Here is a 14,193-nt window from a genome sequence, read left to right on the forward strand (position 1 = left end):
TTAGTTTGCATTGTGGATTCCTGCAGTTCACAGAAATTCATGTTTGGGTGGAGAGGGTTTTATAGAGCTCATCCTTAGTGGGAGAAAAGCAGCTGTTAGGTGAATTTCCACCCTGAAATACAAACACAAAGCCACGTTTGTCCTTTTGTCCTTCTATTTGTTTGCCTGCTTGCTCACCATGAAGTGAGAGTAGGGTGGAGGTGGACTTTTCTGTTTGTCTGCTTTCTTTTTCAGCAGACTCAGTGCTGTATATGAATCTATTCCATCTCTCCAAAAGGAATGCTGGTGAAGTATTCAGTGCACGCCCTGATCAGCCTCACAGACTTTCTGGCAAGCTTTGTGCTTCCGATGTGTCGGGTCAAAAATGTGATCAATCTTAGTATTTTATTGAGACGCCTATCAAAGTTCTCCATAACTTGCTTTACTGTTTTAGATTTAATATCAGGGTTCATGCTCCGCTATTTTCCTTATTTGCATTCGACTTTTACATGTTAGATGGTGATGTTTTCTCTCTGCTAATGCCTCTCTTCTCGTGCTCGTCCCAGCTTTGTAAACACACACATTCTTAACGGAGATGTCCGCAGAACTTCTAACGCTTTTTCAGATCTTGACCTTTCTTGATCTGGCTTGTGGGTAATGAAGGTGGAGTAATGGGTGGAGGCTGCTGCCCTCGTGCACTTCAGTAATCGTTTCTGACGCTCTTCCTTACAGCAGCATTTTTAGCATTTGGGAGTTTCACTGCTGAAAGTTTCAGTGCAGAGGAGTGCGACTGTCTGAGCTGGTGGGCCTCAGGTTCTTGGAACTTAGCTGACAGATCTGTGCTGAAGGTGTATGCATGTGAGCTCCACAAATAATTTGCTGGTATAATTAGTTAATCTGAAACACACTTGTTTTCTCCCCCCTCAGTTTAAGTACAGCGCACTTAATTTGAATAACTGAAGTGCTAAAAACTGAGTCATCTGTGTTGGAAATCCCTGTGAGCAGGCAGTCAAGAGCCAGAAGTTTAAATAACTTGGCTTCACAGCACGACAGCAGCAGAACTAGGTGCAGAGTTGAGGAGTCTCTGGTTCCCAGACCAAATTCCATATGAGCACAGGAATATTCATGAGGGAGATTAGTCCCATGGTGATCATTTTTTCTCCTTGTTGCTGCTTGAGAATTGCCACTTACTTCAAAGACAGCTGAACGTTCCAGGGAACTTGGTCCAACATATCTGGAGCTCTGTTTTTGTTTTGCTTTAAAGGAATTTTGCTGGAAGCCTTTGTAAATGTATGGAATTGTTAGACTATTACCAGCTTGGAGGCTAACACCTTCGGCCTGGTGATACCTCCAGCCTCACTCTTTTCCTCAGCTCTGGGCTGAAGCCCTGGGTGACCTGATGCAGAGGGGTCTCATCAGGGGAAGCACGGCTTGCTTTCTTACTCTCACCAGGAGGCTCTGAGTGCTGTGCAGGGGGTGCTAAACATTTATTTGCCAGATGGCATCTTCAGTCATCCCCTGTCTGTGACTCTGCTCAGCATTCATTGGCCTTCCCCGCTGCCCTACGGGCTTGCGTGCACAAGCATCACCAGACCCTCACCACTGCAGAGGACATGAACAGAGTCTGTGCTCTTCTCCCTGCCAACTTGCATGGGACAGCTTTCCTCAGCCTCATCAAGATGGGCCTAGGAGCCACGCCAGCACAGTGTGCCTTTGCAGAGGTCCCCAGTTCACATAATTACTGCTTTTTAAACGACTCACAGAGATGCTGGTAATAATCCTACGTATTGTAAAGCAAGAGTTGAACGTTAGGAAGATGAGGAAGAGGAGTAGCTGAAGAGGGGAGCAGAGGAGTTAGGAGTGGGTCTTCATGCCAGAAGCTCGCCTAGACGTGGATCTCTCAGGACACCTTGAAAGAGCTGACATAAAAACGAGTGAGGCTTACAAGACATTACTTTAAATGATTTAAATAAAGCCTGATATTTGGGAACAAAGTGAGGCTGAGCCATATGGTCACCGAAGGTTTGGCCAGATTGATAAATCCAGAAAGTTCAGACAGAGAAATCGTTGTTGTGAGCCAAAAAAAAGTGAAGTCAGTTCCTGGAGCTGGTCCAAACAGGATCACCAGAATACAAATGTGCGATAGAAACAGGGGGATAAAGATAGTTCATCTGCCTGCCATTTGCAGCTCGTGCTTTCTGTGTCCATGCAGTGAAGTTTGGGACTAAACTCAGCACTCTGAGGGACTTAGGGATCCTGCCTTACATCTTGTCTAACCAGCTCTGGCTCGACCATCTTCTTCCTCCAGATCAGGTTTGCTGTGGTGCAGTATGGAGCACAGACCCAAAGTGAACGGAGCCTGTAAGAAAGCTGCAGCGGATGAACTGCTCTCTTCAAGGTCCGAAACACAAAGCAGCAGAGCTCACGGATGGCATTGCAGCTACACTGCAGCACATATTGTAAGTTCACGTGTCTTGAGAAGCTCCTGGAACACTCAAGTGATCCCTTGTGTTTCGTGTGCAATAATTACAGCCTCCTGTGCCTCCTCTCTGTTCTTATCTCTCACCCTCAAAGCTCTCACTTTTAGTTTTCCAGTGCTCCTCATAGTGACAGGCTCTGCCAATAGAGGGCTGTGAATGAATCTGTCTAGTGCTGTCAGATCTGACTCTGGCTTCCACAAGGAGAAATTGCCAAGAGGCAACGTGTAAAGTCCATCCTCTCTGACACAGGGGCCACAGGATGAAAATTCTTGCTCAGGGCATGTGTTTGTTCCCTGATCTGCTGCATCTCCATGGCAGTCTTGTTTTCCTGCTTGACTCCATTTTCTTCCCAGTAGCATGACTCTAGCAGTACTTTACTTCCATGGTAAAAATGCCCCATATGCTGTGTGTGAAGGCAGAGCTACCAGTTGTGGATGGCCAGCATCCCTAGAAAGCATTAATCCTTGTGCACATGAATGTGCATGTTTGCCTTGCACGTCTGTGCTGAGCAGTCTCTTGTGTGTTGAGAGCTCAAAGAACATAAGCACCCTGCAGCAACTCTGACATTTCTAGCTCTGAAGATGTAGTTTGTCCCATAAAACAACTCTTTTTTTTCCACAGGGATAGAGTCTGTAATGAAAGCCATGACTCCAGACTGACTGATGACAAGATAATCATTGCCATGGTATCTGGGCAAGTGTTTCTGGAAAACCATTGACTGAGAAGCACGCTGAACACCCTTGAAATGGCTGAGGTCAAACTCTGTGTGCCTGGGGTGAGTAGGGAGCAACATCAAAGCCTCATTCTTTGGCTCTAAGCTCACGTAGAGGAGAGAGATATTTCCATTCACCCCATGTGTCTGCTTTTATACTTTAGCGGTGGGTGGAAGAAAAAGCAGTCTTGCATTAGATATGCAGGATGTCCATTCTGAGATGCCCTGGCTCTATTAATTCATTTAGGCCTCTGTCTTCTTGATTCCAGATAACTTATTTTGGAGGAGGTTAAGGAATAAGTTCTAAAGATGCCTAGCTTGTACAAATCTTGTCACTCTTTTATTAGCTCTTTTATTAGCTCTTTTATTAGCTTTTCTTTGCAAATAAGGTTTTTCTGTAGAATCAAGGATCGCAGCTGCATTACCAAGCTTTCAGAAATCTCCTTCTCAGACTGACAAGTTTTTAGTTAAGTTTGTGAAATAAGTGTCTGTGTATTAAACATGTTCACTCTCTTCAGTGTGTCTGTTATGATTCTTACATTTCTGGGTGTACTCAGAGCAGTTTATTTCTCTTGAACTGTAGCTGTAGTTTTAAGATGAAGACCTGATCCCCACAGCCTTCGAAACTCACAAATACTTCCATAGCCCCCATTCTCTTGAACCTATTTACTGACCCACTATATACTGCAGTGGCACCCAGGTCAAGTGGCCACACATGTCCTGTTTGTTCAAATGACAGCCCTGTTTTCTCCTCCAGACAAATGTAGATGCTTCGAAGCAAGAGTAAAGCCACTGTAATTGTTTGAATAAATCAATTAGCTTTACTATTGCTGTGAAACAGGCTATGGCCAGGCAGCCTCCACTCATTCTTCCTGTGCATGCACCTCCCTGGATGAGGATGTTTCCTGCCTTTTTTAAATGAGATCTGTTGAGGCCTCAGCTTCTGGGACAAGTTGCTCAGCTGGGTAAATTATCAGAGTTCAGCTGCTCACATTAGGCTGCTGGAGGCCACGGGCTGTCACTACACCATGTTTTCTTTGGTTAGATACCTCACAAGTAGCAATCAGGGAGCTGCCAAGCATCTGGTTTAGCTAGATGTGGATTATACAGTGGTGACTCCATAATGCTTTGGGAACACCAGAAGAAATCATCAGATTTGAAAAAGACTGGGAAGACATTTAGCTAAATGGAGTTCGTACTATATTTATGTTATGTTCTCATGGCTCATGGGAAAAGACGTCATCAACGATGTTATTCTGCCTTTTATTCTGTCACGTTTTTGAATAATGATTTGGGTACTGTTACACGGGCTACAGGATCTGTCCCTGAGGATGGCAGTAATGTAATAAATAATAGGGAAGCGATCCACATATAAGTAGGTATGTGATGTTTTGTTCTAAAAATTGCCTTACTGTTGCAAAGGACTAATTCTACAAAGCTATATATAGAGAATTCCAGTGAAAGAGCTGCTTGGTTTTTGTTTTTTTTTTCCTTCTGGAGCCCAGGTTGCATCTTATTTTGGCCCTGAACTTTGCCCATTTGGTGTGAACTGTGATGAGGTGACAGATCTCCTTGTTGGAGCTCCGTTTTATCACATCCAAGGAGAAGAAGGAAGGGTTTACGTCTATTGCCTGGAGACAAAGGTAAAAACACTGGTAGCGTAAACAGTCCATGTTGGGGATTTTCCAACCATGCCTAAGTAGTGACAAATAAAACATTCCTCCTTTGTGCTCTCACTGAATGTGCTCTCCCTGTATGGTAGAGGACTGCAGGATGAAGCCAGCGATCCTATCTGAGCTGTTAGAGTATAAAAAAAGAAATAACTGAAGAAATAAAACCATCCTGTGCATGAGATATACAGATATCACAGCGTGATAAAACCGTTTCTTCTGCTTGTATGCAGGTAATTTTTTGGTGTAGACTTTGATTTGCCAAGCAGTGTTCTTTGCAGTGTTTATAATAAACGCATGCGTGGGTAACTGCTAAAACTTTGCCTCTCAAGACTGGTAGAAAACAAAGTGTTTTGAGGGCCCAGCTACTGGATCCAGTGTAAAATATACAGGATATAAGTCAATTGCATCGTTTTGAATGACAGCTGAACACGCTTTAACAACGAACCAAGAGAAACCCCCTTTGGTGCCCTGCTAAGGTTGGTTTGCTCAGGGCATGTACCAAATGGTGGGAGGCAGAAAGCAGTCTGGGCATCCGTTCGAATTCAAATAACCTGCACCCTCTGGTGGCTTATTTCTGTAATGTAGTGGAGAAACAAGCGCGTCTCGAATGAAGCTGGGCATCGAGTCAGTCTGCGAATGATCTGCAAACAGCTGAGTACTTCAGTGTGTCCGCTTGGAAAGGGCTGCCTGCAGACGCTGCTGCTGTGGGAGATCTGCGTGCAGTCAGCGCAGAAGGATCAGCCTTCTGGTCTGAGAATTAGCTGGTGTCTTGAGCCTTCTATTATACTGTTTAGGGCTTTGTTGTTCTTTAAGCATTATGAATGTGCAGTGACGTCTGCTCCAGTTATAATTGCTGTAAAGGGATTTCGTTAGTGGGTGTTCTTCAGAGGGGTTCATTCCCCTTGGCAGGACCCCTAACTGAGCAGCGACCACTCCTTTTGCAAGGTTTGGGTTTACTGTGGCCAGCATTGGAGACATCAGTGGGGATGGATATGAGGACATTGCAGGTGGAGGCCCCATGAAGATCAGCTGTCAAACAGTTCCTCTTTCGGCACCATTGACATCTGGAAAGGTGATAAAGACAAGATGAAGAGCTCTTTCTCTCAGGTAGTTGTCTTGTTGGGGGTTGTCTCCAGTGCAGTTTGAGAGGGGAGAGCTTGTGTTTCTGGAGCAGGAGGCTGGGAGGAAGGGCTTCCACATTCCATTTCCATCGATGAATGAGAAATTTGTAGATGTTGGATGGCCTGTGGGGCTCAGGTTCCTGCAGCAGAGGTGCTCCTCATTGTAGTTACTTGTCTGTAGGCCAGGGCGTGGGATTCACCTGCTGCCTGCAGGGAAACACACTCTTTTGCAAACCTGCCTGCTCGTTCCAGGAAGCTGACAGTCAAAATGTTGCAAGGCAGGAGCATTGAGAAACCAGCCTCACCAGCAGACTATGAAAGGAAGTGTATTTTTCAAAGGACAAGAGGGAGATCTCAACTTATATTTGTTGTTCCCCCCATTAAAGAGTAAAAGTCCGTGATATTTCATCAGGACTCCAGTACTTTGGACAATCCATCAATGGTGGCTTTGCTTGCACTAATGATGGGCTCCAGAATATCCCAGTAGGGTCACTGCAGGATGTGGTTGTGCTCTGGTAGGTAACGAGTGCTGCTTTTTAATTTATTGGGGAAATGGTTCAAAGACAAATTTAGAATCTGTGTTCCAAGCACTGTGTAATGATTCTATTTTTAATTTGGCATCAGAGGGACATAAAAAAATCTTTCCCAGTGCTAGAAGAAATAATAAAAAATGTGAAACATTCAGCTCACATTGCATCGGCTTTTGCCTCTGAGCTTCTAAAGCTTTGAGCAACTAATGAACATGAACAGATTAACATAGCTCTTAATGCCTGCAGTTCAGCACTGGTGATTTAAGTCATTTTGACACAAGAGAACCCTTCTGGCTGAGCAGGCCTTGTTTTCAATCAGCTGTCTGGGAGTAGATGACTTGTGGAGTTCACCAGAGAGAGGACAAGATGGACAGCTTCGGTTTTGTTCTTGCATTTTGTATTTGAAAACCTGCTGTAGATAAAGGGAGAATTTGTACCACTAGATAATGAGCTTATGTAATGGAAACATAAACAGAGTGTTTCATTTTGAAACTCTCTCCATACTGGTGTATTTTGGCTGTCTGTTGCTTCAGACTGACGGGGTTTTGTACATTCCCAGCAAAAAGTGGAACTTCTGTAAATAGGCCAGCGTGGCCCAGGTGAAACGTTATGGAAAAGCTGAGCACTTCTCAGTCTTGCTGCCAGGATTTCTTACAACTTTTGCTTTTTCTGTAATGATTCAAGCACTGATACGTGTTTCGTGCTTGCTCTTCGCTGACCAGCTTGAGACCAGTTGTTCACTCTCTCACCCGCTTGAGATTCAATCCTGAGAGAATTCTGATTTTCCAGAACAGCAGCATCATTACATCAAAGCTGCATTTCAGTATAATCCCAGCTCTGCCAGTGTCTCAGCAAGGTGATAAGTGGGAACTGTGATCAGACTACAGTCTGCAGTGCTTTGCTTCCTCAGAAACTCTGCACCGAGGATGACTTCTGGTACATCTAACAAAGCATGCAGAAAATCTCAGGGCCTAAACTGTCAGAGCCCCTTCGTTTCCCTCAGCTTATAGGAAGCTGTTGGGAATCTGTCGCTGTGTTTTTATCTCCTCTGTGAATGCTGGAGCTGCAGATTGGAGACAACGCTTTAATGTTAAGAAGGAAGCATTTTCCTCCACGCTCTGAATGATATTGAATAGTTAACTGTTGCATTATCCTGTGTGTGAAAGTACTTGGAGGGAGTAATTACCAGAACAAGATGATTTGGGTTGCTCAGTTATTAAATAAGAGTAGGAAATACAGGTAACCTGTCTCACTTTTCTCTCTGCTTCTAGAAGGGAAGTAGTGGTGGGCCACTCTAAGGGAGCGAATGTTCTACAAGCAGTGGGGATGACTTATACATGACAACTGTGTCTTGAACGATCCTAAAAATCTCCATTTTAAGAGGGTGATGGCTGAGGTAAGATTGCAGACCAGCTGACTGCTCGGCTAGAAGCAGAACGCTCAAAGAAAACAGCTCGGGCTCCAATTCATTTATTACCCAAGTAAATGCTGAAGCAGGTCAGGGTGGGAACAGCATTTTGGTTGTTAGGACTACAGCTTGAACGACTGATTTAAGACTCCCAAGCTTTTATTGGGCTGCATGCGCCTAATTCATTTTATGGGAGCAGACACAGTTGAGTTTCCCAATCTATTTTTATTCAACATTAAAGAGCTTTCCTATTCTGTTGGCAGCCATCCTCTCCTGCTATTCATGCGGCCAACCAATACCATTCACTTCTACAGACTTACCCTTAAACTGCGGAGCTGGGCATCCAGTGTTCAAGAAAACAGCTGTAAGTAGAGATGATTATTTTCATTTTTTTCCTACTTTTAAATGGGACTTTGAGTGGCTGCTCTTGCATCCCGTATCTTTACAATTAGGCCATAGCCCCTGTTCGTTCACATTCAGCTTTGTCACTCACATGCATTTTCTCAAGGAGAGAATTTCCAAATTCCTGCACTTTAATGTTTCACTGTTCTGGAAGGGGATGCCGAGCGCAAAACGCATCGTGCTTCAACAGGATCCCAGTGAGTCAAAGAGTATTTACAGTGTAATCAATATGTTGTTATATCCTTCTTTTCCCTGAAAATTGGCAAACTTCTCAATGATTTGGCAATTAGATGAAAGTGTATTCCGAAGCCAGGCTGCAATCGTTGTTAATATCACTGAGTATTGCTATTTTCACCACAAAACACTGAGAACTGAACAAGAAATGCTGGAATTCCTGCTCTGTGTCCATAGTGTTTATGAGGCATTGCTTTCACAGAACTAGACTTGTCCTTTGCAACCTTCCACAGTGTTTGGATCCACGTGAAAAATCTTTCCTTCCCTTATAATTCTAGTTTTGCTTATACTTCATTATTTCAGTGAAAAATAGAGCGGTCTTTAAGGTCAACGTTTAAGTGTCGTGCATATTTAAAAGCTTGTGCTTACTGAACTGGGAAACTGGGTGCTGACATCCTCCTTCCAGCTTAGCAGAGAAGATGGATGTGGAACATAATCCAGTTTTGTTCCAAATAGAGCTCTGATTCCAAATGATTGGAACAAGAACAGAATGAGGGCGTTTTTCTTGCTCAGGGGCTTCTGTGTGTTACTGCTCAGATTCCTTTCTTGTCACACCCCTCCTATTAAAATATATGGGCCTGATTAGTACACACAGAGTTTTATTAAACAGCATTTTTAAAAAGGAAATGCAGACTCGTCTGTGGCAACTGCTCTTCCCTACCAGCACAGTGTAAGGCAAAGTTTTCTACATGAATTTAAAGTCCAATTTTTTGAAGGGTAGAAGCTTCCAGTTTTGATGAATGAAAGCAACATTACACGCTGATGGATCAGCTCTGGTTTGTGGCGAAACGTTTCAAGGCAATGGCAGCTTTCAAAGAGCACAGTAACAAACAGCAACTCCAACGCTGCTGTACCACGTCACCCTGCAGGAGAGCGGGCTGGCACCTCTGTGTTTCCATCCTTGTACAGCCAGTATTGGCAATCCTGAAATAAAGGACCAAGACGGGCAGGGAATAAAGTTGTTTTATCCATCCTGCTTTTTTTTTTTTAAGCATAAATGAAAAATATCACCATTCTGACTGAAGAACATGTCCTTGATGTCAGATATGTGTTCACTGCAGCCCTTACCAAATAAGATTTAAAAGCATTCAATTATGTTCCATTACTTAAGTCAATTAGAGGAAAAAGGATGGAGAGGATGCCTGGTAGGACTCCAGTATGATTTCCACCTTAATAATTTCAAGCAGTGCAGATTGTCAAGTTGCTTTCTGTAGCTTAAGATAGCAAAAGTAAGAGCCTTGAAGATGGGGAGGTTCTTCCTCTTCATTCCTTAATGCATCTGGGTCATTGGATGTACTAATTTTCAATAATAATTAAATTGAATGTTCACTTAGACTGATTTATCTTCCTCTGCAGGCCAGTTTCTTTAATGTATGTGAATGCTAGCCAAGGACTTCTTGAAAACAAAGAATTCAAATTTGATATACTGATTTGATATATTTGTACCTTCAGATTTAGTTTGTCTCACCCAGCTGCAATCAAGACTAAAGAACCCCCTGTGCATTTTCTTCACTAGATAAATGGAGAAAATCACTTTAATGCTACCATCGGGTTACAGCTTTGGGTTCCTGTCAGCATACAAGGTCACAGCTGTCAAAAATGCATCAGGAACACAGGTACATTTTTTTTTAATAACACAGTATCTTATCACTGGTCCTCACAGAGGAAAAAAAAAAAATCGCATTATTGCAGATTAGAATGTTTTTAAAAGCCAAACTACAGAAACTTTGGGAAATTTACCTTTTATAGCATTGTGCCAAGTGCAAATTGTGCCAAATTGAACAAAAGCTCATTTGTAAAACTGCATCGAATGGTGCCTTTCTCCCTTCTTTCTCTCTGGCTGGGCTAACAACACTCACCTGGGTCCAGAGTTGTGGGGGTTGGTTTGTTTGTTTGTTTGTTTAAACAAAAAACTTAGGAAGAAAATCATTAGAATCAGGAAAGAACTTTTAATAACCTAAGTGGAATTCAGAACATGAACTGGGCCTGAAGGCATCTCCCCCTCCTCCCCAAGGCCGAGCCCGTTTCCTTTCCACCCTGACCCCTCAAAGACAGTACATATGGAAACATACTAGAGCAGAAGACTTTTTTGTGGTTTGTTTTTTTTATACATTTCTGATAGTTTACTATACACACTGCTAACTGATGATAACACTTCTTCATTCTGCCAACATTTAAAAGACCATACATAAAAAACAGCAAAGGAGAAGGGCAGCACCAGTGATGTAGTTCTTGGAAGCCCTGCGCTCCCTTACTCATTGGAAGAGGCTGCTGCTGGCTAGAACTTCCCTGGCAGACCCAAAAGTCAGCACTTCTTTATGAAACTTAGTGAGCTGCTGCTTTATTTTTCTCATGGCAGAAGTCGATTCCTTTCTCTTGTACACCACGCCTTTCAAAAGTTTATCTGACAAGTAGTGCAGCCAGAGGACATTGCTGTGTGGGTGATAGTCAGTCCAGCTGTTGGAGTTCTCCACTTTCATTTGCCTGTAGATATCAAACTGGTAGTCCCCTGTGCCTTGAAACAGCTCTTCATCAGTGGAAAGGTCACAGAAGACGGTTAACCCATCTTTCTCCAGCCTAGACAAGGTATAATCTATGATGTTGACATGGATCCCTTCTGTGGGGATCGTGCACGTCCTCCCATTCAACACGTAATTAAGCTCCTTTACGTCTGTTTTCTTTACCAGCACATTCCCCCAGTGCAAGTCTCTGTGCTCAAAGTGCAATTCTTGTTCTGCCACAGCCAGCGAAGCAGTCACCTGGTGCAGAATGCTTTTTGCTGAAGCCACAGAACTCAGTTTCTTTCTCATGTTCTCCAAATCACTGCCTCCAAATTCAAACTCCAGAACCAGGAAGAGCTGCTCTTCCCCAAACAGGTCCGGTCGATCATTTTCTGATCCTGTTACTTTGTTGTATGTGTCCCAGGCTTTCAGGAGATATTTGGGATAGGCCCCTTGAACACAGTGCGCAGAGTACAAGCTGATGAACCCTACAGTCCTATTCACGGACTCTTCAGACAGAAGACTGAGTTCCTTTGAAATTATTATTTCAGGTAGAATCTCACCAAAGCTCTTTTGAGCTTCACCGTTCACCCTTTTGGTTCCCTCAATGGGAATTATTTTTAAGGCCACAGGTCCTCTCTCACTGTCGATCTGGAAAACCTCTCCAAACACCCCTTCGCCGATTTTCGTGCAGTTTTTCATCTTATCTAGGGGAATGCAATCCTCAAAAGCAATAGGTCTCTCCTGCTGGCATTCCCTAAACACCTTCTCCGCATCCGTAAGCGTGACCTCCAGGACTGAAGAGGAACTCATGGGAGCCAGCAGGATCATGGAGGAAGCAGACAAGGCGTAGCACTCAGCCTTACTAGCAGACAGGGTTGCCTGGTGCCCCGAAAGCTGGGAATTCACAAAGGGATTACAAAGGATGCTGGTGTAGGAACTGTCATCTGAGATAATTTTCTTTTTCTTATGGAAGGACAGAGATGCTCGAAATCTACCCCAGTGGTGGGAGTTACTGAGGAATGAACAGTCAGCGTCTTGCGTACCTACGGACATCTGAACACCCTTCTTCCCTCCTCTTTGTCTCAATTGTGGTCTCAGGAAAGAGGAGCCAGCCTGCTGCTGCCTCTTGGTTTTGTGCCTGTGCGGACGGAGCCGCGTTTGCCTCCCCCAGCGGCTGGCACTGAAGCCGCTGATGCACGCTCTCCTACAGGTACTGCCCTCTCCGGGAATGAGTTTGGTACTTTTATGTTTGTACTTCGTGGCTCCTTGGCGGCCCAGCGGGGACGCTGCCCTCTGGCTTCTCAGCCACATCGACACTTCCCCTCGGTCCAGCACCACCACCGGCACCGGCCAGCACTCGGGAGTGCCCCCCCGTCGGCCCGGGCTCCCCGTCGTTGCATCGCCCTTCACGTCACCGCGGGGCCCTTCCGAGCCGGTAGCACCGAGCAGCGCCGAGCGCTGCGGTTCACCATCAAGGAGAGGAGCGGCTGTGGCTTCGCGCAGGGGCTCCCTCGCGGACGCCCTCGGAACCCTCCCGGCCGCCTGAGACCGCAGCCCCGGCCCTGAGCTCTCGCTCGGAGCTGCCGCGCGGGGCGCTCCCGTTCCCCCTTCCCTCCCGCTCCGAGCGCGCGGAGACAGCGGGAGCCGCTCCGAGCCGCCCCGCGATGCCCCCGGCGAGATGGCGGCGCTGCCGAGCGAGGCGTCGTGCGACGAGAAGAGCTCCGGGCTGCACTGCAGCGCCGAGCCGCCCTCCACGCTGGTGCTGAGCTCCGCGAGCGGGGCGGCGGCGCGGCGGGGAGGGCGGGCGGCGCCGCAGGGGGGCGCCCATTGCGGGGTGCTGCAGAGCAGCGGGCGGCGGGAGGCGCAGGGCGACCCCTTGCGGCGGCGGCGGGAGAAGCGCGGCAGCGGGGAGGGCGACGGGGAGCTGAGGGCGGCCGGGGCCGGGGCCCGGTTCTCCTTCTCCGCCCCGCGCCGGCTCCGCAGGTACCGGGGGCGGGCGGGGCGCTCACCCGACGGTTTCTGGCGGCGCTTCCCCGGCGGTGAGAAGTCGGGGTCGTCCGAGGTGGCGGAGAGGGCGCTGGAGAGAGCGCTGGAGAGAGCGCTGGAGGCGGCGCTGGACGCGGCCGAGGAGGAGCTGAAGAGCCGTTTGCGGTCCTGAGGGGGCGAAATCCAGCGGTCGGGCTGCGGCAGAGCGCGGAGGTACCCGCCGCGCCGCGAGTACGTGCGCAGCATCCGCGGCATCGCGGCGGGGCCGGGCCGGGCCCTGCCTGAGCGGAGCGGCGCCCTCCCGCCTCCGTTTCAAACAAGATCTCGCGAGACCGCGGAGGAAAAGGGGGGGGCGGAAGCCGAGCAGTCGCCCCGGGAGGGCCGGGCCGCGCCGCCAGTCAGGCCCCGCCCTCCCATGGGCTCCGCCCCCCCCGGTACCGCAACTTCCGGTGCCGCGGGTTTTGCTCCGCCTCCACGGGCGGTTTTGGTGGCGGTTGTTGGGGCGGTTCGTAGCGGGTTGTGCGGGCCCGGCGGCAGCGCTGTGTAGCGTTAGCACCGCCAGGAGCGGGGTTTGCTATCGCAGTGCTTTTGTCTGAGACAAGTGCAGTGAGGTTGGGCCTTTCCTCCGGGCAGAGACAAGCGAGGAACGCAGCTGCGTGCTGCGCTGGGTTGTGCCGTGCTCTGCCCTGCTGTGCTCTGCCAGCCGCGTTCCCAGCGTCAAATCCCGGCCCTCGGAGCCAACGCCCGCTCCGCCGCAGGTGGAAATGGAAATGGAAATGGATTGGCAGAAGCTTTCCTGTCTCTGCTATTGCAGATGAGAAAACAAAGACCGTTTTGTGTATACACATACTTATGTATGAGCGTGTAGGCTGGAACATATATATGTTTTGTAGTGTTCTTAATTGCATCTATTGTTGAGAATAAATTCTTGTGAGAGGTCCCTGCCTGTGTACGAATAACACGTTGGTGGCTGAAGGCAGCTGTGGTAATTTGTTGTACCTGTTCCCAGGCACCATTGCAGGCCACTGGAGCTGCTGTCCTTTGCTGCCCGTCTCCCGGAGCCGTCCCGCCCGCCCTTTCTGGTGCCCCTTCCCTGTGTAGCACTGCAGCCCTGGCTGTTCCGAAGCACGCAGAGATCCCTGCCGCCTGCCCCAGCGCGGTAAG

At 47.3% G+C, this 14,193-nt stretch overlaps 2 protein-coding genes across 2 annotated transcripts in view; one reads left to right on the forward strand and one right to left on the reverse strand.

Annotated features, from left to right (window-relative positions):
• The window catches only part of LOC110407633 (transient receptor potential cation channel subfamily V member 2-like), a 36,416-nt gene extending 24,240 nt beyond the window's left edge, over positions 1-12,176 (forward strand). The window contains exons 19-25 of the transcript XR_002443961.1: positions 2,288-2,438; positions 3,081-3,234; positions 4,677-5,074; positions 5,754-7,891; positions 8,167-8,267; positions 9,992-10,155; positions 12,017-12,176. The gene's annotated coding sequence lies outside the window, so the exon portion shown is untranslated. The remainder of the gene's footprint in view (positions 1-2,287; positions 2,439-3,080; positions 3,235-4,676; positions 5,075-5,753; positions 7,892-8,166; positions 8,268-9,991; positions 10,156-12,016) is intronic.
• On the reverse strand, positions 10,649-14,187 carry HASPIN (histone H3 associated protein kinase). Its single transcript, XM_021415501.1, has one exon. The coding sequence runs from the start codon at positions 13,282-13,284 to the stop codon at positions 10,795-10,797; it is 2,490 nt and encodes an 829-aa protein (XP_021271176.1). The 5' UTR covers positions 13,285-14,187; the 3' UTR covers positions 10,649-10,794.

Source organism: Numida meleagris, chromosome 18, assembly GCF_002078875.1.
Source record: "Numida meleagris isolate 19003 breed g44 Domestic line chromosome 18, NumMel1.0, whole genome shotgun sequence".
In the NCBI taxonomy this organism is placed as follows: domain Eukaryota; kingdom Metazoa; phylum Chordata; class Aves; order Galliformes; family Numididae; genus Numida; species Numida meleagris.

Bases quoted from the DNA above. Each gene is read 5' to 3' on its own strand.
- HASPIN (XM_021415501.1), bottom strand. From the start codon at position 13,284: ATGCCGCGGATGCTGCGCACGTACTCGCGGCGCGGCGGGTACCTCCGC.